The sequence below is a fragment of the Sorex araneus genome, chromosome 2 (assembly GCF_027595985.1).
Source record: "Sorex araneus isolate mSorAra2 chromosome 2, mSorAra2.pri, whole genome shotgun sequence".
NCBI lineage: Eukaryota > Metazoa > Chordata > Mammalia > Eulipotyphla > Soricidae > Sorex > Sorex araneus.
Genome location: NC_073303.1, coordinates 308,237,860 through 308,265,467, shown reverse-complemented (window position 1 = coordinate 308,265,467; position 27,608 = coordinate 308,237,860). Strand labels below are relative to the sequence as shown.

The following is a 27,608-nucleotide window of genomic DNA, read 5'->3' as shown; positions in this document are numbered from 1 at the left end:
TTATCTGATAGAAAAGGAATATTTGAGCAGATACTTTAAGGAACGGGAGAACAAGAAATGCAGCTATATGGAGGAAGAGATTTTCAGACAGAAAAAGCAATAAGGATAAAGACCGTGAGATAGAAACATTCTCTGAGGGTTTCCTGGGAGAAGCCAAGTAGGCAGTGTGTTTGCTTAAGGTTCACTATGGAACTAGAAAATGAGCTCGAAACAGTGATAATGGTGGCTAGGAATAGGGTGAAGGTTGGTCATATTTACTGGGGTCTTAAAGGCCAATATAAGGCCACTGACATTTTAAGTAAGATGGGAATACACTGAAGACTAAAGCAGAAAAGTATCATAACTTAGTTGAAAAAAACCACAGGTATAAAAGTGACCTGAACTCTGAACTGTGGATATAGTCTGAACCTAGGTAAAAAGTATTTTTTCTAAAATGGATTAGGTATGGTATATGAAAGAGAACAATTAAAAGTTAACTATTAGACTTTCTGACCTGGAAGACTAGGGTTTCTATTTGCTGTCAGAGGGAAGACTATAATGGGAGTAGACTGGTGTGTGGGGTGCAAATTAGTTTGGGTATCACCTTATCAAATTTGAGACACCAATTACACATCCAAATGAAGATATGAACTTGGGAATCACATGTATTCGTACATGTATGAATCTGGTATGAATCCATGGTTGCTAGATGATTCTGACATTCAAGACACTAGACCTGGAAGATAAATATATGGGAGTTGTCAGTAAATAGATGATGTTTCTAGTCCAAAGACTAGAGGAGATAATTTAGAAAGTGGATATCCATTACTGATCACTCCAATGTGAACCAGAAAAGTGAGAAGATGAGAAGAATATCCTAGAGGTGAGAAGTTATGAAGTCAAGAAGCATGAAGTCAGAGATCCTTCATTACACTTAACACCATCAGGATTTCTGGCATCCTTAGAAAAATCTATAATGGTGGGGATAAGTCTGACTTAAGTTCCCTTAAGAGACCAAGGAAAGAGGAAATGGAAGTAGCAAGTATGCACAACTGTCGCATATGATATGCACTTTTAATAGGAGCCCGTTAGAGAGATAGTGAGGCCAAAAAAAGGGTATTGAAAGAACAAGCTATAGCAGCACGAATGTAATATAGTTGGGGCCATGGACCTTGATTAATGAGGTTGGATGGCCCTAACAAACAGGAAGAGTTGCATGTTATCAACTCAGAGGGAATTGGGACTGAAATTGATAATGATAAATTTCACTGGACAAGGTCAAGAAATTGGACAAGATCAGGGCATTTATTGGATTTGTTCATATGGACACTGAAATCACCAGGAATTTTAAAAGGTGGGAGTAGGGATTGTTATGAGATAAGAGACAATATTTGTGCAATGAAGGTGAGTTATCAAAGGCAATTGGAAACTTTATGTACTTACAGTAAGGGTTTTACAAAGCATTGACTTTTTAGGAGGAGGGAGAGATAATCTGGCAGTGGCACTAAGAAACTAGCAGGTGTCCTAATACTTTGTTGATCATATTTTGACTGAGATAAAATAATACACCTTAGGTAATGGAGGGGACTTTTTGGAACACTTTGGCTAGAACTTATTTAATTATTTCTAGCTAATAATGGAACAATAGTAGAGAACCACTGGAGGTTTTATTTGTGCAGGGGAAAAATGCTTGAAATTGACCAAAAAAGCTCAGACTATAACATATTTTAATATTATCTTTTATATGCTGACATGGATAAGACTATAATCTAGTTTCAGCACTTTTATGACAATATAAAACACTTTTGAAAACTGGGATTTAAACAATATAAATGATTGTAGGCATAGCAAAATGATATTTTTCCTTTATATTGGTGCCTCTGCAGTTATGTTAGCATTGGAATAAGACAGCTAAGATGCATAAATATAGATTCACAACATCCAATTTTTAAAATTCATTCAACTGATCATTTTATCCCTGCCACCCACACCCCAACTGCCTCTTCTCCATCACTGTAGATTTATTTCTGTCTGTAACTTACCCTTTGAAGTTCTGATACAGGGTAATGTCCGAGCTTTTAAAATAATCCATAATACATACCACTGTTTTTTAACACTGACCCCAGGAAAGAGATGAGCAAATGGCAACTAGGCCATGCAAATTCCTGTGTACAAAGAGTGATCCATTGCTAGAAATGAAAATCCAACTTTCTACCAGCATTTGCTTAGCCTCAACAGTGTTATGAAACTTAATGCTGATATAAAACAATCAAAATCAAGCCCACTCCTTCAAGGAGTTAGTTTGAGGGTGTTTCCACAAAGCTAGACATTCAGAAACTGTAATATTTCTATTTTTCACTGCATTTTCTTGGCTTTATCCAAATGTTTGGCATTATGGACAAAGAATATAAGATTTGAATCTAGATTTAAAATATTCTAAATCTTATCAAGCAATTTTTATTTTAAAATGCTTCTATGGAGATTTTAAATTCGACATATACTGGTCCTCCTTGGAATAAATGGCCATGAGAATAAAGTTCAAGAAAGAATTATAGTCTCATATTGTTGAATGCTTTGCACACTTTAAGTATTCTAACTACCTATAGAAAAATTTCCAGAATAAACATAGTATGTAAGTCTAACACCAACAGAAGGGAAGTAGTTGGCAGAAATGTACCAATAGTCTGTTTTGAACTTGCAGATTCTCAAGAGGTTTTCATTGCTGGGGTCTCAGAATAGAGATGTGTGTATAACCATTTTGAATTTATGAAATGACAGCACATTTTCAGATTCCTGTTAGACATCACAATCAAGATAAAATGTAGTGGCATTTATAAGAAGTACTGGCAGGTTAAAGAAATCAAATCTAGACTTTTGGATTTTATGTTGTAACTATGTAGTTAAAGAAAAGGTTGGCTCTGGGTTTGGTTTTATTTTATACTTTATTTGTTTATATTAAATTAAAAAATTATATTTGGGCCCTACCTAGTGGTGTTCAAGGACTTCTGGCTTTGTGCTTGAGGGATTGAATTTTGGGACTCCAGCATACAAAGCATGTGCTCTAGCCTTTTTAGCCATTTGTCTAGTCTAGATTAAAATTTGGGATTTGAGAGAGATGAACTAAAAAGTAAAAATAATAATTCATAGAAACTGTTCATTGTGAATGAATGAATGAAACTAGAATATGATATGAGTGAAGATTTGGAAATATCTGGAACATATCTAGCGTATGGTGGTATTCAAATTTAATTTGTGTGTGCATATTCTATTTTCTTTTCACAGGTTAAAAATATTTGATATTATCTTGTTTAAAAATAATGTGGCACATCTTATGTGTTAAATCAATCAGCACAAATGCAAGAGAGGCCCACTCAAGCAGACTTTCAGAGACAGTACACACTACCCACACAAAGAGTGTGTCCACATTCCAAGAATACAGTGACAGGAACTGAAACACATAATAGTAGGGAAAACTTTTTTTATCTTTATGGACTGAAGCATCAGACTTTTGTTGTTGATACATTATCTGGTAATGGACAAAACCAAAATGACTCTGGCCTGAATTTCACAACTCTTTCTAATCTATGGCAGGAGGGATGAGACACCAATTACCAATGAGTCACAAGAGCAGACAGAAGACTGTTAGTAGATCAGATAGCCAGATATTAAAATGCTTTTAAGAATGTGTATTGATGCAAACTATGTGAGGAGTGCATCTTAGAAAACAATATCAAACTGTTAGAAAAATTGAATCCTGGACCAAATGCCATGTGTGATATTACTTGTACCTTAATCTATTCTGTTAGATTCATAAATAGTTCAGGCCTTCTTGTAATATTACTTATACATCTTCAAGAAAAATAGTGATATATTTCTAAATAGAGCAGTTTGAGTTTATGTGAAACTTAATGCATTTGCCTTCATCTATATTGTGTGTGAGCAATAGCACAGTGTGTAGGGTGCTTGCCTTGCCCGAGGCCAACCCGGGTTTGATTCCTCCGACCCTCTCGGAGAGCCTGGCAAGCTACCAATAGTATCCTGCCCGCAGGCAGCGTCTGGAAAACTACCCGTCGTATTCGATATGCCAAAAACAGTAACAAGTCTCACAATGGAGACGTTACTGGTGCCTGTCGGAGCAAACGATGAACAATGGGATGACAGTGCTGTATATATTGTGTGTGGTCCCAATGATCTGACATGGTTAGGGATTTTAAGAAATTGACATGGTTAGGTATTTGAAGAAAACTTATAGGTCTTCCATTCCTACCAATAACTAGATATAGGAATCCTTGCTACCAAGGATTGCAGTTGCTGACTGGCATAAAAAATAATGGTTGGTTAGGCTCAAGACCAAATCTATGGTGTGAGAGACTCAGTGGATTTTATTATGCTATCATAAATTTGGAGCAGTAAAGATGGAAAAGGTCTAGTGACACTTATTTTGGGGAGAGGACTCATTTTCTCCCTGTAGAAAATGAAAAATATAATGAGCCAAATTTAGAGAAAAAAATCTTCTATAGGAAGAACTGAAACTAAAAATTTCAACTTCTAAAACTAGTCTTAAAATGGAAGAAAATTTTATCAAGATTTTGTTAAGGGGCTGGAGTGATAGCATAGCGGGTAGGCATTTGCCTTGCACGCAGCCGACCTGGGTTCGAATCCCAGCATCCCATATGGTCCCCTGAGCACCGCCAGGAGTAATTCCTGAGTGCAGAGTCAGGAGTAACTCCTGTGCATGGCCAGGTATGACCCAAAAAGAAAAAAAAAGACTTTGTTAAGAAGAATAAAAGCAACTTTCCATTAAAAATCATGGAAAACCTAAAGAAAACAATATAGAAATGAACTTGCTATGAACCATAGGGAATAGTGTGCAGGAACCTGGTCTCAGTATGTCAAGGGTAGGATCTATCCTGAAAGAGAAAAATGTATTTTTGAAGATAGAAGTTTTAAGAAATTTTTCAGGTATGCTTTAAGGAACACAGACAGACCCTTTGTCAAATTTGGTTTTACCTTGACTCTCAGTGTAGGTTGTACAAAAATATAAAAGTCATGGCTTGATGTTTAACGTCTGTGTTTTATTGTTGTTGGCACCAGAAAAGCTCATGGTCTATGTTATGTCACTGTACATACTGTAAACAAGACTGCATTAATATTGTTTTATGATTTTTTGTTTCAATGAATCTAGATTTTAAAAAATACATTCACAAACTACCTTATGTTTAAACACAATGATTCCCTTTTATTTCTTAACTGTACCCAAAATCCCACAATAAAAAAATCATTTAAAGCTGTGTGTTTCGAACTTATCACTTAGAAATTCAAACAAAACAAAACAAAACATGAAAACAAGGATCAGTTTGCAACATAATTTAAAGAAGCTTCTGGTTTAAAATACCACAGCAGCAATATAAAGAGCTGGTGGCAATCACATTTTGGGGTGAGACCCACACAATATTTTTTGTCCACAGCAACATCCAATTACAGTAGTTGCTAAATTCAATCCAAAAAGTTATTGCTGAATTTTTTGCATGGAATTTGCAAAGGTCATATTGTTCAGCAGCAGTTCGCAGCAGTAAAAATGAGAACAGGAGGGTTTCATTGCTTTTGAGAGCTAAAGGGACCACAAGGACATCTTAGATTGCCTGAAGATAATCCTCAGTTCCATTACTGAGTGTTACCTACCTAAAATAAATGCAAATGACAACCACCTTTATTGAGGGGCCTAGGCATGGAATTCAGTACCCACAGTAGTATTTCCTCCCATCCCCCACTGCCACTCACGGCCCAAACCAACAGATTGGAATGGCCCCATTTTTCCTAAAGCGTGTTTCGTTCTCATTAATATTACATTTGCTGCATTTGTATTTAGGTAAAATCACAGATTTGAAAAAAATCCATAATATTCCGAAGTGAATATTTTCTCCAGACACAAGCCACTTTAGATTTTGTAGTTACTGGAAACATTTCTTTTCCAGGTTTTTAAAGAATGATTTGGTCAACTACTGTTTTATTTTCAAAGACTATGAAGAATACCTTAGATTGCCAGTTGAGCTCTCTATATGTCTCCTGGAGTTAACACTGCTGTGATGAACAATGAAACAAAAGCGAACAAAACGAGGTAGGTTAAAACAGGAAGCGCAACACAGATATCTTTTTTTTGTTTTTTTTTCTGTTTTGTCGTTTTTTTTTTTTGTTTTTGTATTTTGTTTTTGCAACACCTCGATACCATGGGCAGCCATGCTTGTAGCTTTGGAAAAGAAGATTCCCAGACAGTCACGTAAGAGTTCAAATCATCCGAGTAAGAATTTATAAGGACACGAATCAATCTGAACTAAATACATACATATTTCTGCACAAATGTTGTTTACCGTATGTTGGGTCATTTAGAGGAAGGTTAAATGATTAGGGTCTCAGAATTTTGGCCAAAGCCTTGCTTTCAAGTTCTATAAAACTGGAACCAATGGTACCTGCAGTGTCTCAGGCAGGTTCAGTCATCTAGTCCCTTCTCTCACCATCCCAGAGAGAACACAGGTAGCTCAGCAACATTTATTGTTATTAATTTTTCAGTCACAGTTTTCATCTTGAGAAAGTGGCACCCTCAGGAGAAAGCTGGGTATGACCAGAGCCTGTACATCACCTATTCCCCAGTTCCCAGAAATAACTTAATAGTCTCAGTCCAACTCAAGTTCAAACTGAGAGACCTCTTAGCTGGGAGGCTTTGTGCATTAAAAAAAAAAAGTCCCTCTCTGTCAAACTTCTCTTATTTCCCAGATGCTCTTGCTGTCTGACCCCCATCTATCATTCTTTTGGGGGCCCTGATGTATTGCATAAGAGCTGAGGGAACACTGTGTTACAGACTCCCTCAATTGCAAGAGCCAACTCAGTTCAATGGTGCTACTATCGCATTCAACACACTCCATTCTGAACAGGGCCATATAAAAATAGGGCCTGCCAGCCTCAAAAAAATGGTAGTTGGATTTTTTTAGTCTAAGGCTAGTAGTTTAGCCATTTAAAATCTATTTCCCCAAAGAGGGGAAAACTAGTACTTTTCTTTTCATTTTAAAAATTCATTAGTCAGTTGCTATCAAAAAGCAACTTTTTTTTGGGTTGGTGAAGGCAAAAGAATTCTAAAATTATCCCATTATGCAGTTATGGCCTTCAGTGTAAGGAGATAAGGTACATTTATTGTGCTGTGCTGTCTCTCACCATTTGAAATCGAAAATTTTATAACATATTGTATACCTAAAGCTAGCAGGCAGACAGAATTAAAAAGACTCATTTTCTCAGTATGCATTCTCTCCCCATTCTTACAAAGTAACGGGGTAAAGAAAAAGGTAAATAAAAGAAAAACAACAATCCCAAACTCAAATTCCACCGTAACACAGCTTAATTATAAGAGCACACAATATTTGTTTCTATCCCTAACTCCAAAGGGCACGAGGTCCATCTTTGTCCACAGAAGACGCAGCATTCTTGGGGGATCTCCTGGGAATTTCTGCCACCTTTTTCTCTCCTTCTCAACCAGGCTGCAACATTGAAAGATGGACTGTATTGGGACGGGTGGAGGGAGAGGAAAGGGAGAAGCAGTATGTTCAACCAAGCCTTCTGATTCTGCCTCTAGACTGGCATAAGTCCACATGAGTTATGTTCTTTTAAATTAGAAATTACGCCATGAAGATAAGTGCCAAGTGCTCTTCTGTTACCAGTTCATCATGGAATTTCTGTTGAGGGTCATGAAAAACACTTGGCTACTTCCTCCAGATCGCACGGATGCAAAAAATACCTGTTTGAAATTAAAAACAAGTTAGTTCAACTGAATGGTTTCTTTCCTTCTTTTCTCCAACCGTCCATCCATTTACTCTCACATGTCCTATCCTTGCCATGAACCAGCTTTTAAGACTCAATACTGGTGATTATAAAGTGCTTTGGGTACAGTGCATCTCTGTAAATATTTCTGCTTGTATACTCTGACTTCTGATTACTACTGTGAGATTGGTTTTCAGGGACATGGAAGGGGTTTTATCGTGACTTGCAACATTTCTTTCAATGCTCATATTTTAAAAGAGAATTTTTTGCTAGGAAAACGTGCTTTATTTCTGCCCTTGGACACAACAGTTCATTTCTGCGAAGTCACGGAGGCTTTCTTCTCCCTTAGGATGACAGAAGGCAGGCTTGGGATTGAAGAGAATCCCTTCAGACCTCAATGTCAAGGCAGGCATTGGGGTTGAGGTGGGAGTAGGTTACTATACAACTTTAGTTCTCAATTTTAGGAAAGAAAAAGTGGTTATAGTCAGAAAAAATTTAGTAGGAACTAAACATTTGGAATTTTAAGAGATAATATTTGACTTTTTTCCCCTGATACTACTATATCTTGGGCCAAATGAGATAATATCTTTTGGGCATTATGGATAATGACATTAGTAAATAAAAGTTCTGTTCCTTATGTCTGGATTTCTTAAGATATGTTATACAAATATGCAAAACATGGGTTCCTGCTTGCTTGAGCTGAATATAAATGCACCACTGCCTGGGGAAGACAAAATTCCAGGATGTGGTGTAGCCCTTTAGTCAGCTGACACCAAACTTTATCCAAGGCATTTACTTTGTCACTAGTATAAAGTCTTGGTACTTCATTTCCACAACTTCTTTAGAAGAATACTAACTATCCCAACAACAACTTGTAAAGTTCTGTTGAAAATACTTATCACTTGGGTAATGCTACACAGGTAAATAACCTACTCTTAGAGTTAATGGGACAAATGGGGGGCACAGAAAGCCCCTTGAAAACCACAATGAGGGAAAGGATAACTGCTGAGTTGTATGGGCCCTGATCTCTAAACCTAGCATCCCCAACAGTGGTACCTCCAATCCTGAACTAGAAGATGTGGACATGGTATGGAAGTCTGTTGGGTAGGTCTTATATGAACTGCAGCGGTGGAGTTGGGATCCATGCCCAGATCATTCTTAGTCTTATGATTCCCTAGTGACTTGTAGAGTCTAGGGTTTTATGAGGGATGTTTGTAGCTACTTCTGGCTAACTCTGGTAAGGCCCTGGAGCCATCTCTTCTACCTACAGTTGCTATTCATGCAGACCATTCCAGGTTGCAGAATTTGGTAAGGACTGAATCTAGTATGGAGTCACACATCTAGGGTTTGACTAAGACAAGTGGACTTCTGGGAACTAGGATTGTCAAAAAGATATCTGCCTATTCAACCCAACATATTTTTCTACACTCTTTTCTACAATTTATATCTCTATGGGGGATGTGGGGTGGGAGAACAGAATTTCTAAGTTGATTATAGTCACAAAGAATGAATTCACAAATACATACAACTTAGCTACTATAAACTCTGGGTCATTCTACAGGAAGGGCAGGGAGAAGCAGCAATGCTGTGGAATGCCCTTCGGAGGTGACTGATCATGCCAAATGGACATCATCAGTTTCACTGGAAAACAGTCCCCTATGGCCCTTCATAAGAAACATGGCTGGAATGACACAGGACATGGCACTAGTTGAGTTTGTGATTGTGCATTCCTTAAAGAATGGGTGAGATTTTTAAGGGTTATATTTTCTATACATCAAATATTTTACATTTAAAGTGGATTATAATATGATGGGTCAATTCCAGTGGTGATTTTATGAAAAGTCTCAAAGTGAAAGAACAATGATGACCCCATCACACTATGAGATGACTTATGGTGGGCCAACATTCTAGGTGGTTAGGAAAATTTGGGGATGCCTATTGGGTCATTGTAAGGCCGGCAGACCACAGAAAATACTAAGAGTTTACAAGAAAATTCTAGATGTTTTTGCCTTTTTTGAATGTGAAGAATATGTATTTTGAGTGTTCACATGAATCAAACCAAATAATGCCATTTCAAGATAATATTGATTGTTTAACACAGATGTAATCCAAAGCAGTATAAAAGAAAATGAAGGTTTCACAGGTACCTGGTGGTCTCTTAAAATGCAAACACTAATGCAAATGTTGAAACGGATTTACCTTATCATTTCTTTCACATAGAAACTTTAACCTTTGAGCTCGCTTATGCATAAATACTCCATCCAAATGTCCTGTTTCCACTGACCGGATCTCAATAGCTTTCTCGCCCCAGCCCATTATCTGATTGGAATGAATGTAGGCTGTCAAAAGGAATTTCCAAAACTGCATTAAAAACATTAGATGGGCAATAACTCACATCATCTGTTCACATCTTAACCACAAAAATGACAAACAACTTGAGATAAACACACAAAGCAAGTCTTACAAGAGTTATTCACAGACATTTTTTTTTTTTTTGGTGGAATCAAATGGTTGTTTCACATTTCTTGGTTTTCTTTTCATTTGGGGAGTGTAACTGCTGAAGGAGATAAGGAATAGTTAACCTACCCACAGACGTGGGCATTTCTCCCCATTGGAGCACCACATCCTTAGTTATCCGGCCATAGGTGTTCACATACACCCCCTCATCCTCATAACAAACAAGCATTTCCATTCCATCTGTTTTAGGCAAGATGACAATGGCATGAGGAGTGATATTGCCCTGAATCTAGAAGACAAAGAAAGGTCAGGCATTATTTCTTTCATATAAAATATGATATTTGACTATTAATTTTTAAGAACTGCAAAAAAAGTACTTTTTAATCTTAACTCCAGAGTCTAAGATTTTATATCATATAGCTTAACAACTGACATGGAAAATACAATTTTACTCATTATATTGAGAATCTAATTTATCTGTCTTTAAAAACAGGAGCAACTATGGAGCAGCGATTATGTGACAATCACTGAATCTTTTTACATGTCTACTTTATATTATTTATAGTCTAACTCCACAATTTTCTTTGTTTACAGAACAAAAAGTTGCATGTCATAAGGATTATATAAGCTGACCAAAGCTGCCTTAATTTTTGGTGGTAGAACTGGGATTAGAGAGCATTTTTTTAATTTTGAAAATGATTTGTTTTTCATGAGAAAAACTGATTTCCATGAAAGGTGAGGAGAACTCACACCAGTTGACTGTTGGAAATGACCCCAAATGGGACCAAAATGTGGGAGGTTTAAAGTCTGGTCTATGTCCCATCAGGATAGAAGAATATAACACAGATGGTTGATCTAGGTGCTAGATACCAGAATAACTCAATTTAGGGATTTGTTAAAAAACAAGAAAGAAAAGAAACACTTTCAATTACTACTTATTAAAAATGTCACCAATCGAAATAAGTGCTAAGAAGTTGTTCTAGGAAAAGCATGTATGCTCTATACCCTAGTTTGAGGTGTGATGACTGTCCCGTGTGCACATTTACACATAGTGACATGGTGCAATGCAGCAATGCAGGACATCTGTGCAAGCAGATATAAGTGCAATGTACTAAAACTGTTGTGCTTTTTTGGAGCAAAGTTTAAAAGTCAAAATCTCAATCAACTCTAGGTAATGTTTCAGACTTTCTTGATAAAGACTTTTTTGCTAACACAGACTATGGGTTACAAATGGAACACATAATTACTTCCCCAGTAATACTACTTAGTGAATGATATACAAATATCTTTAGAATTCATATTTTAAGCAAGTGCCTGTAGTTATGTAAAGATCATGTTTAGGCACTGTGCCCAGAAAGTAATGTTAAGACTACATTTGCTGGGAGCTCTGCCAAATACTTTAGATAAATCACATTGTGCTGATGCGAGCTCTCTGGGCAAGTTTTTTTTTTTTTTAAATCCCATTCTACAGATGTGAAAGTTGAGGGTTGAAGAGCTGGCCTAATGTGGCCATTACTGCAAAGTGAATCTGTGCTAGAGCCAGAACATGGGCTCCATGTCTGACTTCTTTAGACTTCTTTAATACAACATTATCTTCAGGATAAAAAGGAACACAAATATTTGATAAAGGACCACTGGCCTTCCCACATAAAATAAATCCACTTTCCTTCAAAAAATGCAAATAGGAATACATCTATTATACCATTATTTAAAAATACTAATTTATGCCCTTGAGGGAAAAATATATATACTTTTCTAACGTTTAAAGAGACAAGTTAAATAAATTACAAATAATTTCTATTATGCATTATTGTTTTAGCTTATCATAAAAGTTAAAATTACATGCTGTATTTATTCAAAGCATTATATTTAATGAAGGCCCAGTGTCCATCTGCTTTGGTGATTTGTCCAAGTTAGAATGATTTTCATTAAAAATGGAAAACACTTTTGCATGCAGGTTTATACAGAGTACATTGATCACTGGCTTTCAGAACTTACATGAGATGGTATGTAGATATCATAAGAGTTTCCTGAATCAACATCAATGACATGGAAACCAGTGTGTGAACCAAATATAACCTTTAATCTTTGACCTTCTTCCACAGTGAGATCAACAAGCAGGGGCTTGTGCTGGAGATCTGCAAAAGACTTTAAACACCACACTGTGAGTATCCACACCACTCAGAGGGTAATCGTAATAATTTTATCCTTTGGCCATTGCCTGACTAATTAATGTATGACTTTTTTGAATTTGAAAGCTAGAAAATTTCTTTGAATTTAGGCCTTTTCATAGTCTAGTTTGAGGAGGAAGAGTCTAGCACACATTTGTACCCCTTTAACCATTTGTTGTTATCCAGGGCAGAGATGTGGTTTACAGTTGTCAATTTTGGTAGTGACATTGAATATTTAAAGTTTACTACTTGGGTACTGCTGTCTTTTCCTGTTTGCTTTTGGTCCTTTCCCTCAAGAGAAAGTCCAAGCCCTCTTGTGGTCCTTATCTTTCCCATGTGACAAGTGCATGGACAGCTATTATCCTCTCAAAGGTAGCCTGGGATGGGCAGCTGAGCCAATTCTGTTCTGTTATGCATGTTCAGATTCAGAGACATGCTCCAGTTCTGGTCTTCCTTCAACAAGCAGATGTCAGATGGGCACTTTTTCTAAACTTCATGTTGAAATAAGAGTTGTGTTTGGGTGATAGATAAAGAGGATGGGGCAAAAAGTCACATATGGTGCATTGATAGCTACATTTAACTAGGAAGGAAAAGAGTGCTTGATCATCAGCCGGGTCATCAAGAGTCTAGGAATCTGGATTCTAAGTTCCAATCAACTGTCAAGTGTTCCTGTTTTCCTCTGCTAATATTTATTCACTCTGCTTTTAGTAAGTCTTAAAGTCCAGGATAACACCTAGTGACATCACAAATAGCTGGACCATAATGACACTGCCTCTCACAGAACTTTCACTTTTATCTTTTGCTAATGCAGGGAATAGAGCCTCATCACTTTATCCCACAGGAGGGCTCAGTTTCCTTTGTTAGTTCCATGCCTATTCAAGTTCTGTTTGTGTTCTCTCCTCTATCTAGGCCTGGCATGTTCTACCTAACAAAGCATACTGCATTCCCTCAAGTTTTTGGCTAGTAAACCACTGCAGGAACTTCAAAACTAGCTTGGCATCTTGATTGAAAAGCTCTTCTGGAGAAGTATTTTGGCAGAACATCAGCACTACTTTAGCTTTTAGGAGTCATCCCTTAAGTGTTATTGCTAGCTAATGCATTTTAAAAAATACTCTCCACAAAAGAGGGATGATGGGGGAAAGCCTATTTCCAAAGCTGCATCTATCTTTTGAGCATGTCATGAATGAGCCTTTTGTGCTAAGGGGACAAGATAGAAGTGGGTGATTCAGACCCAAACAGGACATCATAACGTTCCCAAGGTAGTTTTTGCTCTTACTTGACATATGTGGCAGGGAGAATAAAGAATCAAAGGAAGATAATGATCACACAAGTAGGGAGAAAAAGTAAGTGAGGACTATAAGTATATAAGGAAAGGGAAGAGAGAGAGAGAGAGAGAGAGAGAGAGAGAGAGAGAGAAGAGAGAGAGAAAAACAGGACAGAGACAGAGAGGCAAACAGAGACAGAGAGATAGACAGAGAAAGAATAAGTAGAAGATAAATTAACAGTGATTACAGTTAGTTCTGAAAACACTGAAGTACCAGGTCTTTAAGAACTTGCCCCTCTAATATTTAGGAGTCAATTTTCATAAGCTTCCTGGAGTAATTTATCCTACCACATGACTATAGATTCAGACAAGGTCAAAATGAAAGAGCAATCAGAATTGAGACAACAGGCAAACAGGCTATTTTCATATTTGAATACATCCCACATTTACTTCTGAGAGCCCCAGTATGCTGGGGATAGATGAGCACTGCGTGGGTTATAGGGATTTAACCCAAAGATTTATGAGGATTATAAGAATTTCAAACTTGAGATTTAGTGACAGTGTTTGTCACCAAATATTTTCAAACAAAATATCAAAGACTAATTTAGGTAACTGCGTAATGACTCTCATTGCCCAATATTGTAATTAATATTTTGTCTAAAAACCAGTTCATACTATATCACTTGGAGTTGATTCAGAGATTATGGATGAATGTATAATCTGCATAATCCCCCTTTCCATTATTCCCTTCATAAAATTTAATATGGATAACTTTATAACATTTATTAATGTTTTGCTTCTACTTAAAGTATAATACATTCAAGAGTTCATACCATTAGTTTAAAAGTTTATTATGTATAGAATATTGGTAATAATCATTGTGCAAGAGAGACCACTTTGTTAGCTTGTGGGAACATGCCTGCTTACCTTAAATGCCATGAACTTATGATATGGTTTAGGAGCCCATGCATATATCTCCACAGCATTCTTTAAGGCAATCACCAAAAACTTGATCCTTTCATATTTAACTGTAATGGGAAAATTACAAATTAAAAACCACATAAAATTATTTAGTGTCTGTATTAAAAATTGTGTAAGTGACTGTATGTGTAGAATATATATACAGTGTAACTGAAGGCGATGTTCTTCATGCTGAATTTTTCTCATAAGTGTTGAATGTTAGTATACATGATCTGAAAATACCCGATAACTTTTGTTTTATGTTTAAGGTTTTTTTATATAGAGATAAAGCTGCTCAGGACTCTAACTACTAGGTTGACATGTGAACTACATACTGTAAGCAGAATTTGTATTATAAGTTGCATGTTCTCCTTATGTGGCAATTTTTTTGCCATACCAGCTGTATTTATGGCTACTACTGATTCAATGCTCAGAGATCATGCCTGACAGGCTTGAGGGACTGTATAGGGTGATGGGAGATCAAACCCAGGTATCCACATGCAAGGCGTGTGGATACGCCTTGTATCCTTACAATCTCTCTAAATTTTAACCTTACAATCTCTCTAACCCCTTTGCTTTAATGTTCTCTAGAGTATAAATAGGAGGTGGCAGGTATGATAACAGTAAGCAAATGACAAGATATAAGATGGAAGCTTCTTTATTATTCAATTTTGAAATCCAAATATTATGAATTTATAAGACATAAGTGCTCTGATAAAGAGATATTCTAGGAAGATACCCTTCTTATAGCAAATACACAGCTGCCTGGGAACCTGACTTCCTATATTCAGGGTACTGCTCAGACCCTGAATGTGTCAGCACCTTGATTTTGAACTATCCAACCTCCAGAACTGTGTGAAAGTGATGCCTGGTATTCTTCAATAGCAGCTAGACATACCAAGCCACTACCTATGGCCTACATTCTCTTTTAAAATATATCCAGTGTCCTGAAGAAATCAGACAGCCTAGGAAAATGGGCCAAATTTTTGTTCTCTGAGCTCCTTTTCTAACCCTCCTGCTTACCAATTTTCTTCAATACACTTTCAACCAAACCAGCAATTTATTTCTAAATAATATGCTTATAATGTTATTTCTTATTTTTTAAAAATAATTCTCTATTGACTTCAGTTGGGAAAGAAATTAGTCCAAATTACTGTCTTTAGTTCTCTCAATACATTTATCCTTCCACTTTAACCCCAATATAGCTATATTTTTAATTTTGGTTAAATTTACATCTAAGGTTTCAATCACAGGTGAACTATGTGGTACGTGCCACCTTTCTTTAATGGTTTATATCATTTCTTTACATTTATTTTCTATGGATATCTCTAACAAATGTAAGCTTTTTGCTAGTTCTACAAAATACAGTAAGCAGGCAATGTATTAACAGCATTCTAGGCCTATGTACACACACATATACATGCACACATATGTACACAAAAATTATGTTTCTTGGGAGAAACAGCTAAGAGATGGTTATGAAATATAGATGAAGATAATTTTCCCTCAGTTTCGAAGGTTTTGTCAATTGTTTTCTAATCTTAGCAATGCCCCTAAGTCCCAAAACAACACACTCTGGTTCCATTTTACATAAACTATTTTGTTGATAATTTTAAGGATCTTCTTTTCTAATACTGAAATATCATGCAGTTATGTCTTCTTAGGAGTCTGTTTTTTAATTCATTATGCTTTTTTCTTTTAATCTGAGATTTCAAGGCTCTGGTCATAGAAACTGATTTGTATTATTTCTTTAGTACTTTATTTGCTTTCATTTCCTGTTTGTTTTTATTCTTAGTGCTCAATCCAAAAGGATTCTTTTTTTTTCTTACCCTTATTCTCCATTTCCATCTCTTTTTTGTTCTATTTTCTAGGTGCTCCATATTTTAGTTCTATTACTTCAAATGCATGTTTTTTTCTGCAAAATATATTTTCATTTTGAAGATTTTTTTCTTGATCTCTGAATGACCTACCAACATCTCGCTCCATTAACTTTTGTTAGTCACTGCTCCATTAGAGAAAGATTTTCTTTTTGTTTTCTTTTTCTTTTTTATTTATTTATTTTTTTATTAATTAGTGAGTCACCATGAGGGTACAGTAACAGATTTACCCATTTTCATATTTGAGTTTCCCTCATACAATGTTCGAGCACCCCTTCCTCCACCAGTGTCCATTCTCCACCATAGTGAACCCAGTATCCCTCCAACCTCCCAATCCTATCCCCCTTCCTTCCGCCCTCCCCCCTGCCTCTGTGGCAGGGCATTCCCTTTTGTTCTCTCTCTCTCCTTTTGGGTGTTGTGGTCCACAATAAGGGTATTGAGTAGCCATTGTGTTCAATCTATAGTTGACTTTCAGCACGCATAGAGAAAGCTTTTCTAATCTCTGCAGTTATTACATTTTCTTTAATTTTTTTCTGTTCCTCATCATTTATTTCTATTTATCTACAATTCTTCCGATCACGTTTTCTGAATTTTGGCTTCATTTAAGTATTTTTATTGGTGCTTCAAATATTAGCACCTGAATACCTGTTCTTTCTGGCTATTTATTTTCTAGACAAATCTTTTACTTCATTCCTTGGTAGCATAATCATGATTGTCAACACCTGGGAACTGCGTGTGCATGTGCTTGTGTGTGTGTATCCACTATCACAGTTCTGCCAACCTTTTATCTTCTGATACAGTGGGAAGAGTGTCTGCCTGACTCCCAGGAGGGCAGCACACACTGCCTTTTCCACATTTCTCTTCTTTGTAATCATATCCTACCCTCCATTTCAGATCTATCTGGGACCTCTGGTTCTTTCTGCTGAAAAATTGAATTGACTGTGATAACCTTTCTTTCAATAGATTTCAACAGAATTCAGCATTTCCTCCTCAGCTAGGTGTATTCATATTCATCTAACTACTTGTCTAATTTTGTGACTGTCTCTTATTTGCTGGCTTCGCTTCTCCTTTATAATGGGTCATTGGAAGAGAGTGGATATAAATGCACAAATGGAAGCCTAGGAAGAGATATTGGTGCTTTACTGGTGGGTCGTGTCAAGGTAACATATGTTTAAAGAAGTGTGAAACTACAGTCTTAAAATATATGCAATAGCACTGTTTACAATAGCCACAATCTGGAAAAAACCGGAGTGCCCCAAAACAGATGACTGGTTAAAAAAACTTTGGTACATCTACACAGTGGAATACTATGCAGCTGTTAGAAAAGATGAAGTCATGAACTTTGCATATAAGTGGATTAACATGGAAAGTATTATGTTGAGTGAAATGAGTCAGAAAGAAAGAGACAGACACAAAAAGATTGCACTCATATGTGGAATATAAAGTATCAGAGAGGTAAGAGCTAGCAATGACGCAACTTCTGGCAGAAATTCCTCTGGACTTAGCTACTAAAATACTAAAATACAGAAATCCAAAACCTTGAGGCCGCTGTTGTAGCCACACGACCTCATATCTCTTCATTCTCAGCAATGGAAAACAAATTATCAAATCCTTCCTTTCCAGCAGGTCCGACTTTGTGGGGGGGCGGGGAACTCCAAACAATAATAGAGAGTTTTTTGTTGAAATATTGAATGTAATCAAAGTAAAGAGAAAGTAAAGTGAAATTTATCAGCTACACAGGTGGGGTGGGAGGCTGAGGGGGGTTTACTGTGGTTCTTGGTGGTGGAATGAATATGTGCACTGGTGAAGGGATGGGTGTTCGAGCATTGTGTAACTGAGACTTAAGCCTGAAAGCTTTGTAACTTCCCACATGGTGATTCAATAAAATATATATATATATATATATGTATTTATATATGCAATGTAAAGCAATTAAAAAAAAGAAACTTCTTTGAACATATTCATTTAGCTTCACCAATATGGCATTTTTGAAACATACTAAAGTGGTATATTTGTTTCAAGCAGCACCTTAAGCTAATAACAAATGTATCGTCAATAAATGATAGAAAAATAACAGTATGAAACATTGAAAACTCTACCATGGTGTATTTGGAATTCCATAAACAGTAACAAGTCTCACAAAGGAGACATGACTGGTGCCCGCTCGAGCAAATCGATGAGCCACAGGATGTCAGTGACAGTGAATTAAACAAATAACACTACATCTTAAACCTTACCAACTTTGTAATGTATACAGCCTTCCAAGTCCCCAACTGTGATCCAGCCTTGTTTCTTTTCTACTTCAGGGTCATTGTGTAGTATTCTGTTTCTTAACCAAGAGAGATAGTACACTCGTAGCTTATTCTTCTTTCCTGTTGAAATAATAAAGCTTTAATTTTAAATTTTTGAGATCAATTTTTCTTCCAACATTTCCCCATTTAAATTTCTCATTTATTCATATATGTGTCTATTGTTGGAGTGATAGCGCAGCAGATAAGGCGTTAACCTTGCATGCAGCTGACCCAGGTTCGATTCCTCTGCCCCTATTGGAGAGCCTGGCAAGCTACTGAGAGTATCTCGCCCAAATGGCAGAGCTTGGCAAGCTACCCATGGTGTATTTAATATGCCAAAAACAGTAACAAGAAGTCTCACAATGGAGATGTTACTGGTGCTCGCTCGAGCAAATCGATGAGCAATGGGATGATAGTGACAGTGACAGATTTCTATTTCTATGTGCGTGCTTGTGTGCGTGTGAAGGTACAATATCTAGTGTCCCCAGCATCACCAAAGTGTTTTCTCTGTCAGGACATAAAGTTAAAATAGTTCCGAGTGTTTGGACAAATAATTTCATAATTTGTCTATACCTTTATGTTGCTTCTTTTTCTTCTTTTAATAGGAGAACTCCTTCGGTGGGGTGTGGGTCTAGTGAATTGGTGCTCAGGCCTTCAGGGCTACCCCTGGTGGCATTAATGGTGGTGGTGATCCAGTATGTGGATCAAACTCAGGGCCTTGAGGCCTAGTCTTTCAGGTAGTTTGTTATCCTCCCTTCTTAATGCAAAGTGCAATGTATACTGAACTCATTTAAGACCTAATTCTGTGATAGAGTGGTTGAATGAATTAGCATTATAGAATGTTCTAGACCTAATATATGAAGGAGGGTTGACAACTGGACATTTTAGCTTCCCTCACCATCTAAACCATCAACATATATTAATGGTGAGTTTTATTTAACTCCCGTTATATTAAAGACAACAGTTGGTATTAGGTTCTAACTGAATTTTTTTAAAGATATAGTTCAATAATCTGTGAAATCAGTCTCCTGGATAAGATAGATTATTCTTCCAATAAGTGACATTTTGCTGTGGGGAACTAAGGGCCAATGATATCTCTTTGGGACTCTGGAAAAACTTTATCATTACTGAAGAATGCAGATTATTTTCGGTTAAAGCAGTGAAAGCCCAAAGAATAAAAGAAGCTTTGTCTCAGTCTTTTGTATTCTTTAATAGAAGGAGCAATCAAAACTTTCTGGCCTTTTGACCCAGAAGAATGTAGTGATGTAGTGGTGTGTGTGTGTGTGTGTGTGTGTGTGTGTGTGTGTGTGTGTGTGTGTGTGTGTGTGTGTATGTGCGCGTGTGTGTCTGTGTGTCTGTGTGTGCACATGTGCCCAGCCATCTTTATGAGCTGTTTATCTGAGAAATTTATCTCTTTGTTTTCAGAGTAAAAGATCATTCTCCTCTGTCAGAAATTCTTCCTCTTATCTCTTCTTGACATCCCAGATTTTCTGGCACAGGACTGATATACTCAATCTGCTCATTTTATTTAGAATTCATACTCAATGTGTTCAATTCTCAACACATATGTTATTAAAACAACTTTTCCTCTAGTAATCTCTAATATTCTGTCTTGATTACTTATCCAGCTAGAGGAGAACTCAGAGGGGTACCCCTACCTTAGCACCCTGACACAAGAGAATCTAGACAAATTAGAAAATAATGCTGGGAATATTTAAGGTGCTGAGATCACTGATAGGAATGCTAGAGCGGGCACAGTAACATCTCCATTATGAGACTTGTCGTTACTGTCTTTGGCATATCAAATACACCATGGGTAGCTTGCCAGACTCTGCCGTGCTGGTGGGATACTCTCGGTAGTTTGCCGGGCTCTCTGAGAGGAATGGAGGAATTGAAATCAGGTTGGCCTCATGCAAGGCAAATGCCCTACCCACTGGAAAGAAGGACCAGGGGTATGCTCAGAGGCAGAATATAAACCTAGCTGGCATGCCCAAGCCTCAGTGGAAACATCTCAGGAGCCTTATAGTCCTTGATGCCTGAAGTCCTTACCGGATTCTGTTCATTGTATGGATATTGTGGATTTTTTACTCAAGTGGGGCTAATGTGCAGTGCCAATTTCACATTAGATGAATGGGAGGGGGAAAAAGCAGATGTTATTAAACTCCTTTAAATACCATGAAAAGATAAAATCTTCTTTTGAAAGAGTTAATCACTCAGTTCATCAGCTGCACTTCCTAAGACATCCGTGGACTACCTGGAAGAGCAATTCTTGTGAGGAAACTATTTACAAGATTTCTGTTTATAAAAACTCCCACTCTCAGAGCCCTCAGTCCACATTTGATGCTCTCCTCCACAGTAGAAATTACAGTTGATATGAGTAAAGACAACTTTGTAACATCTTTATTGAGTCCCAGCAGAAGTTCAAGAACGTAGGACCTTGGTGGAATGTCTGTGATTCAGAGGTTTCATGCAAAACTGTAAGCCTCCCCTTGAGAGATCAGAATCTCCACAGTCATCAAATATGGGTGATTTTGCTCACAATACTCTACTTTTATGTACTATACAGTGTTGGTCATGAGTTGGGAAGGATGGGCTTAGTGTTTTTTCAGTAACTAGGTGAATTCCTTTCCCACTTATGCAGACCCAGAGGGCTTGACCATATACCTGATATTGTCACAAGAACATTCAGTCCTTCCAGCACATCCATTTGCTGAAATCGCCTCCGATTGATCAGATTATAGACTTTGCCTTGCCCACTTCTGTCCAAAAGCATCAGGCCATTTTCAGTTCCCACCAGGAGATTTACACCTGCAAATTTAAGCAGCATTCCAAAAATAACTTAAAAAGATTAACTTAGGTAGTCACAACAGTATTAAATTTCATGGTATTTATCATAAAATTTCTGCAGTTCACCACTACCATCATCAGCGAAGTGCCCAGGACCTTCCCTATATTATCTCCAGGAAGATTGACCTTAAAAAACATTTTTTGGGGGCCGCATCAGTTTTACTCGGTTACATGAGAGCATGTAACTCTCTCTGCCATCATATTTCCCAAATAAACTTATCTTATGTAGGTATTTCTGTCTTTCCTAATTTTTTTTCCTTTAAGGGCTGACAATAGGCCAGAAAAAAAAGTGACTCTATACCCAGGGATCACTCCTGGCAGGGCTCAGGGGATCATAATCAATACCTAGGTCAGCTGCATGCAAGGCAAGTGCCTTAACCACCATACTATTCCAATTGAATAATTTTAAATCACTGTTACAGAGGTACAAAGATGGACTTTTAAAAAACCAGCTTTAACCAGCTGCATCTGGATAAAACTGAAGCAACAGTGCCTTGTCAATTTAAATAACCAGACAAGTAGATACTAGAGAAGAGTATAAATATGGAGGCTTTGACACAGGTATTAAATCCCTGCCCTTTTGGTAATAAAATTAATTTTCATTCATCAAGTGATTGCAGCATTCATTACATATGGCCTTTTGCTTCCTAGTGCTGTGAGATCATACTATGTCAAGTAAGAGATATCAGGATCTTGGAAATGGTGAAAGACATTGTCTGGAACCCAAGACAAACCAAAACCCTTAAGACAGAAATACAGGGCCTATATGAGTATCCAAGAAACCTGTAAGATGCAGAATTCTAGATCCAGAGCATCACAATGAGCTGGATCTTGAGGGGGAGAGGCAGAAATTGGAGCAAAGGACACACAAAAATATCAAAGAAACCACCAATAGTTTCAAGCCTTTCCTATTAATACCCTAGCCAACAGACTTGAGTAGGGGACAGGGGAGCAGTTTTGAAAACTGTATAAAAAATAGCTTGATAGAAGCATTATCTCCCCATTCTAGGGCCCACCCATATCTCCATCTGATGTCTGTAATTCCTTTCCTTTACTTTTTGGAGCACATTCTCCATCTTGGGAATTTAGGATGTATACTCAGTTCTCTCCACTCTAAGGAAATCCACAATTTTTCTTGAGCATGTAGCCCCCTTTCTCTCCCATCATATTTCCCAAATAAACTTAACTATTTGTATCTTTCATAAAATCTTTTCCTTAAGGGTATGCAATAAGCCAGAGAAAGACTGCCTCCTCTCCCCCACAAAAAAAGAATAGGGAAGAAAGAGGACTGAGTGTTCTCTTTTGTAAAGAACAATTCCTCACTTCAGTCTGATCCCATAACTCTCCCAAAATCAAGGTGTAAGGATTCATTCTTACACGGTGATGGTCAAGTGGGACTCAGGTGCAGAGTGATGGGGCTGGATAAGATGCAAGATCTACCCTCTGTAACTAAACTTGATAGCAGCCAACTCTATCAGGCCTAATCTGCCAGGCCCTTTTCTGAGTGACAATGGGGGGTAAAGAGGAAGTCAAGACTCCCCTCTTGAGATTACTTCTTTTCTTCCCATTTCACATATATCACCTACAACACTTCTTCAGGAGCTTAGGCAGAGCTGTGATATTGGCACAGTCTGACTGTATTCCTCTCCCGTAACACTTTCCCTTTTTGAGGGGTTGTGGAGGGGAGTTTTGGCCACACCCTGAAGTGTTCAGGGTTCACTACTGGTTCTGAACTCAGGGATAACTCCTGCAGGGACTAAAGAGACCATATGGGGTGTTGGGGATTGAACTGGGTTGGCAATGTGCACAGCAAGCGACTTTCCCATTGTATTTGGCAGCTATTTTTTTTTTAAATTTTCCCTATAGATCCCACCCTAAGACTTCCCCAGAGCTCACTCCCACCCCATGGCATGGTCTCTAGTTTTCGCAACTTTCAATGTTTAATAGAAAACACATTTCCATGCCTCACATTATCATCTTCCTTTTCATACTAAAGTTTAACTGATGCTCCAAATCCTCAAGGTTCTGCTCTCTTCGGGGGAAATAATATATTGATTCAAGTGTGACTAGTCTGAGACTCACAGATTCTAAGGGACTTCTCAGAGACCTGAATCTTATCTGGTCCCACCTACAAGATAGCTCTATTACAGAAATTCTAGAAGGCAAGAGTTCTTATATGATTAGCTACAGTTGTAATAATTCATCCCTAGGTAAATGGTATTCTCCTCTAGCCAAACACACACACACCATACATAGAGAGGTCCACTATGCAAAGTCTGCCTTCTACATAATAGGAAAGTTCACACTTCCATTTATATACCATTCACTGTTAAACATGGCTCTCTCACTTCCATCTCATCTCCGTCTCCTCATCTCCATCATTTCTGCAGTAGGTAGAATCTTACTCTCCATCTTGCCTCTCTTACAAAAATGGTTTCTAAGATTCATGTTCCTATCTGCTAACATTGCAAGTGCTTTTGCCCACATGAACTGTGACACCTCTAACCTGGCTTAGTATTTTAGATGGCTAGAGATATTTATGGCACTACAGGCTAGAAATTCAGTATAATTCTATTGTGCTAATTCTAACTTTGGGCTCAGTTAGAACCTGTAGACCTTGGGTCTGGAGAGAGTACAGTGGGTAAAGGATACTTGCCTTGCATCTTGCCTTGCACACGGCTAATGCAGGCTTGGTCCCTGGCACCACATATTGTCCCCTAAAGAGCCAGGTGTGACTCTTGAGCACAGAGCCAGGATTAACTTCTGAGTACCTCCGGTGATGCCTCTAAACAAACAATAAGACCTGCAGATCTATTAAAAATACCTGCAGGTTGATATATTTACAAAAGAAAAAGGTTTATTTATTGTCCCTTTTTAAATTTTTATCATGCTATTGCTACTCCCTGTGATGTGACAGTCAAACAACTCACTAAAATAAACTGGGCTGTTTTTTTCAGCCACACAGGGAGGTGACTATTTTACTTAAAGAATTCTGCAGGGCTCACAAAGCCAAATATAGGCATAGCACAAAGTTCTGGGAACATAATGGTATTTATTAGCTGGTGATAGTTCTGTTGCTGGTTTTAGGTAATCACATTTAAGGTTAAGATTATTCTGAATCTTACTGTATTATCTTGGGCATTAGGTTATCAATTTAGAGTAAAGGTGTTCAATGTCCTCAGAGGCTAAACATTCCCAAGTCGGGTCCTTCACACTCATGACCTTGTTAGCTAAGCTTCTGCTGTTTGAGGGTCAATTTCTCCCTAAATGACCAATAATATTACGTACCCCACAGCGCTGCACAAAGTATTTCTGAGTTGAATCGTTTCTTGTATTTCCTGATTTCTGGTGTGTCACTATGAGGTCTAATGTTGGTTGGGTTCACGTTGACCACAGAAATTTTTCTTGCTTCGTTCAGCTTGGCCTGTTCTTGCCTAAGAAGTTCGCTAGTAAACAGAGCTTTGATAAAAAGAATCAGAGAAGTCAATGAATGATATCTTAAAAATTATCATTGGAAATATGAAAAAGGGGTTTCAAAAGATTATGCTTCTCCTTGTTTAGTATGCATTATGGTAAAGACAAATAAATGGAAACTACAGGTTTATTTTTAGTAGAATAAACTATGTTATTTATATAAGTAGTATTTTATTAATTAGTAAAACAGGCCTACAGTTAGATTGGATTATTTAGAGGATTGATATTAATCTTACAAAACTAAACATCCCACTGCATCTCCTGCGTTAGATCCAGAAAAATTTATTTTTTGAAATTTGACATTATCAAAATTGGCCAAAGCTGACTGATGATTTGTGAGGAACAGAAGTATAAAGAAAGCAAGGTTCTCCTCTAAGTCAGCCACATTTTTGCAGGGAGAGCACACATCTAGAATGCAACTCAACACGCACTTATTGAGTCTACTGCGTGCACAACATTTGTACCCAGAAATTGCTTTTGAGAAATATGAGGTGAGTTTGGAGATCTCTGAGGAACAGCTTTTCCTAGGGCCCCTGGAAACTTCTGGATTCCTACCAGAAGCAAAATAGAAGAGATTATATATGTTTATTTTAGGAATCTTAAAAATATATAATTCTTTCCTTTAAGAAAGGACCTTAGCGGTGAATGGCTTAACTGCTGAATGATTAATTTCTTTATCAGGTCATACAATAAAAGAATACCAAGCTGATTTTAAGATCATAGGGTTCTAGCTTACCTGCAGCTGATGACTCCTCATCCTCTTCATCTTCATCAGTGGGAGATGTCTGATACACTCTGGGGTCCACGAAGGGTGTGAAGGAGGACTTAGTACTGCTCCCAACGCCATACTAACCAGTAAGCAAGAAAATTACAAATATCAGATAAACACTGTAGGAACAAACAATACTAATAGTATTTAGCTTGAACTTTAAAATCTATTTAGCGGTTTCATACTCTAACCCTTGAAGTAAGCTGTGAGCCTCTCCTTGTTCTTCCGGTCTTAGTTATTCATTGCCCCTCCGACTCTGCAAATTTACATTAATTGTAAGGCCATAGACTGAAGTGAGAAACCTGCATTTTGGTCTCTATATGACTTTCATATCTGGTAAGATGGCTGTGGTGAAAGAGCTGACCTCTCCTAATAAAATAAAATAAAGCAAAGCTCTTATTTACCAAATAGTCTTAAGAAAAGCTGCACAATAAACCAGGACTTTCTACACAATAGCACTCATCCTGAACACAAAATAAATTAAAGGTTCACTCTTGGGATCTTTGAATTTCTCCACACAGGAATGATGGTACATGTGGCTTAATACTGGCTTAAGAATCTTAAGTTTTCAATTCATGGACAAATTCATCCAGTGATTGAGTTTTTACTTCCCAAGATGGTTAATTTAGAAAATTATGTACATGCTTTACTTGGGGACCTCATGAAGATACAAAATCTGAAGTCAGTGCACTTTGTGAGCTTACAAAACAACTCAGGTGTTTGAAAAGCACCATGAAATATGAAATCAAGCAGACTCAAGAACAGTATGCTCAAATATCAAGGCACTGTGTCCTAATATTCCATGTTTAAATTTTTCAAAAGGAGTGTCAGTAATCAACTTCCCAGTTTGCTTGTCATATTTAGTCCTTTTTTAGTACATATTTAGATGAAGAGACTAGCTTTCAACGTAATAAACTTCTTTTTTGCTTGGATAAAAGTTTATGGTTGTAGTTTTTTATTAAAAACATAAACCAACAGCCTCCTTAACCACATAAAAAGAAAATTACAAATATTCAACCTAACTTGATTTAAGATTTTCTCTCTAGCTTATGAAGCCGAAAGAATTTTATATTCTATAAGGTAAGATCCTCTTTCTAAAATAGTACTTTTACAGACATGTTTTCCTCTTGCCTTATTTATTTTTGTTTTGGAAGCCACATCTGGCAGTTATCAGGGCTTCTTTCTGGCTCTGTGACTAAAGATCATTTCTGGCAGTTCTAAGGAGACCATATGAGGTGCCAGGCATTGAACGCTAGTTAGCTGTATGCAAAGCAAGCACCCTACCCAGTGTACTATCTATCTGGCCCCATCCTCTGATCTTTAAAGTCAGTGACAGAGGAGGGAAAGATACTTTGAGTGCCACTTTGTGGGAGCAGCAAAATGTGAAGCAGGGTTCAAACTCATAGGGTCATCTTTGTTTCTGAGCAGGGAGAAGTACCTGCCTATCTTCACAAAACTACATTAGGATGTTATATTTTCCAATGTGTGCCCATGTTATTTTCCTTACTGCAAGCAAAGTTCGTCTGCTAAAATGAGCTTTAGAAGCCAAAGACAGAATTAATAAAATAGCACTGTCGTCCCGTTGTTTATTGATTTGCTCAATGCAGGCACCAATAATGTCTGCATTGTGAGACTTGTTGTTACTGTTTTTGGCATATAGAATACACCACAGGTAGCTTGCCAGGCTCTCTTATGTGGGCGGGATACTCTCGG

The 27,608-nt window shown here is 37.4% G+C and overlaps 1 protein-coding gene across 5 annotated transcripts in view; it reads right to left on the bottom strand.

Annotated features, from left to right (window-relative positions):
- Window positions 1-394: 394 nt before the first annotated feature.
- TNIK (TRAF2 and NCK interacting kinase) overlaps window positions 395-27,608 on the bottom strand; it is a 460,339-nt gene continuing 433,125 nt past the window's right edge. For 3 of the 5 annotated variants that reach the window (XM_055125449.1, XM_055125450.1, XM_055125451.1), the window contains 10 exons: window positions 25,863-25,974; window positions 25,591-25,677; window positions 24,941-25,111; window positions 21,470-21,613; window positions 18,752-18,886; window positions 14,605-14,705; window positions 12,241-12,390; window positions 10,372-10,531; window positions 9,985-10,124; window positions 395-7,762 (listed from right to left, as the gene is read on the bottom strand). In XM_055125449.1, the coding sequence (XP_054981424.1) occupies window positions 7,679-7,762; window positions 9,985-10,124; window positions 10,372-10,531; window positions 12,241-12,390; window positions 14,605-14,705; window positions 18,752-18,886; window positions 21,470-21,613; window positions 24,941-25,111; window positions 25,591-25,677; window positions 25,863-25,974 (1,284 nt within the window). In that variant the 3' untranslated portion in view covers window positions 395-7,678. The remainder of the gene's footprint in view (window positions 7,763-9,984; window positions 10,125-10,371; window positions 10,532-12,240; window positions 12,391-14,604; window positions 14,706-18,751; window positions 18,887-21,469; window positions 21,614-24,940; window positions 25,112-25,590; window positions 25,678-25,862; window positions 25,975-27,608) is intronic. The other 2 variants (XM_004618863.2, XM_004618864.2) reach the window with 1 other exon arrangement.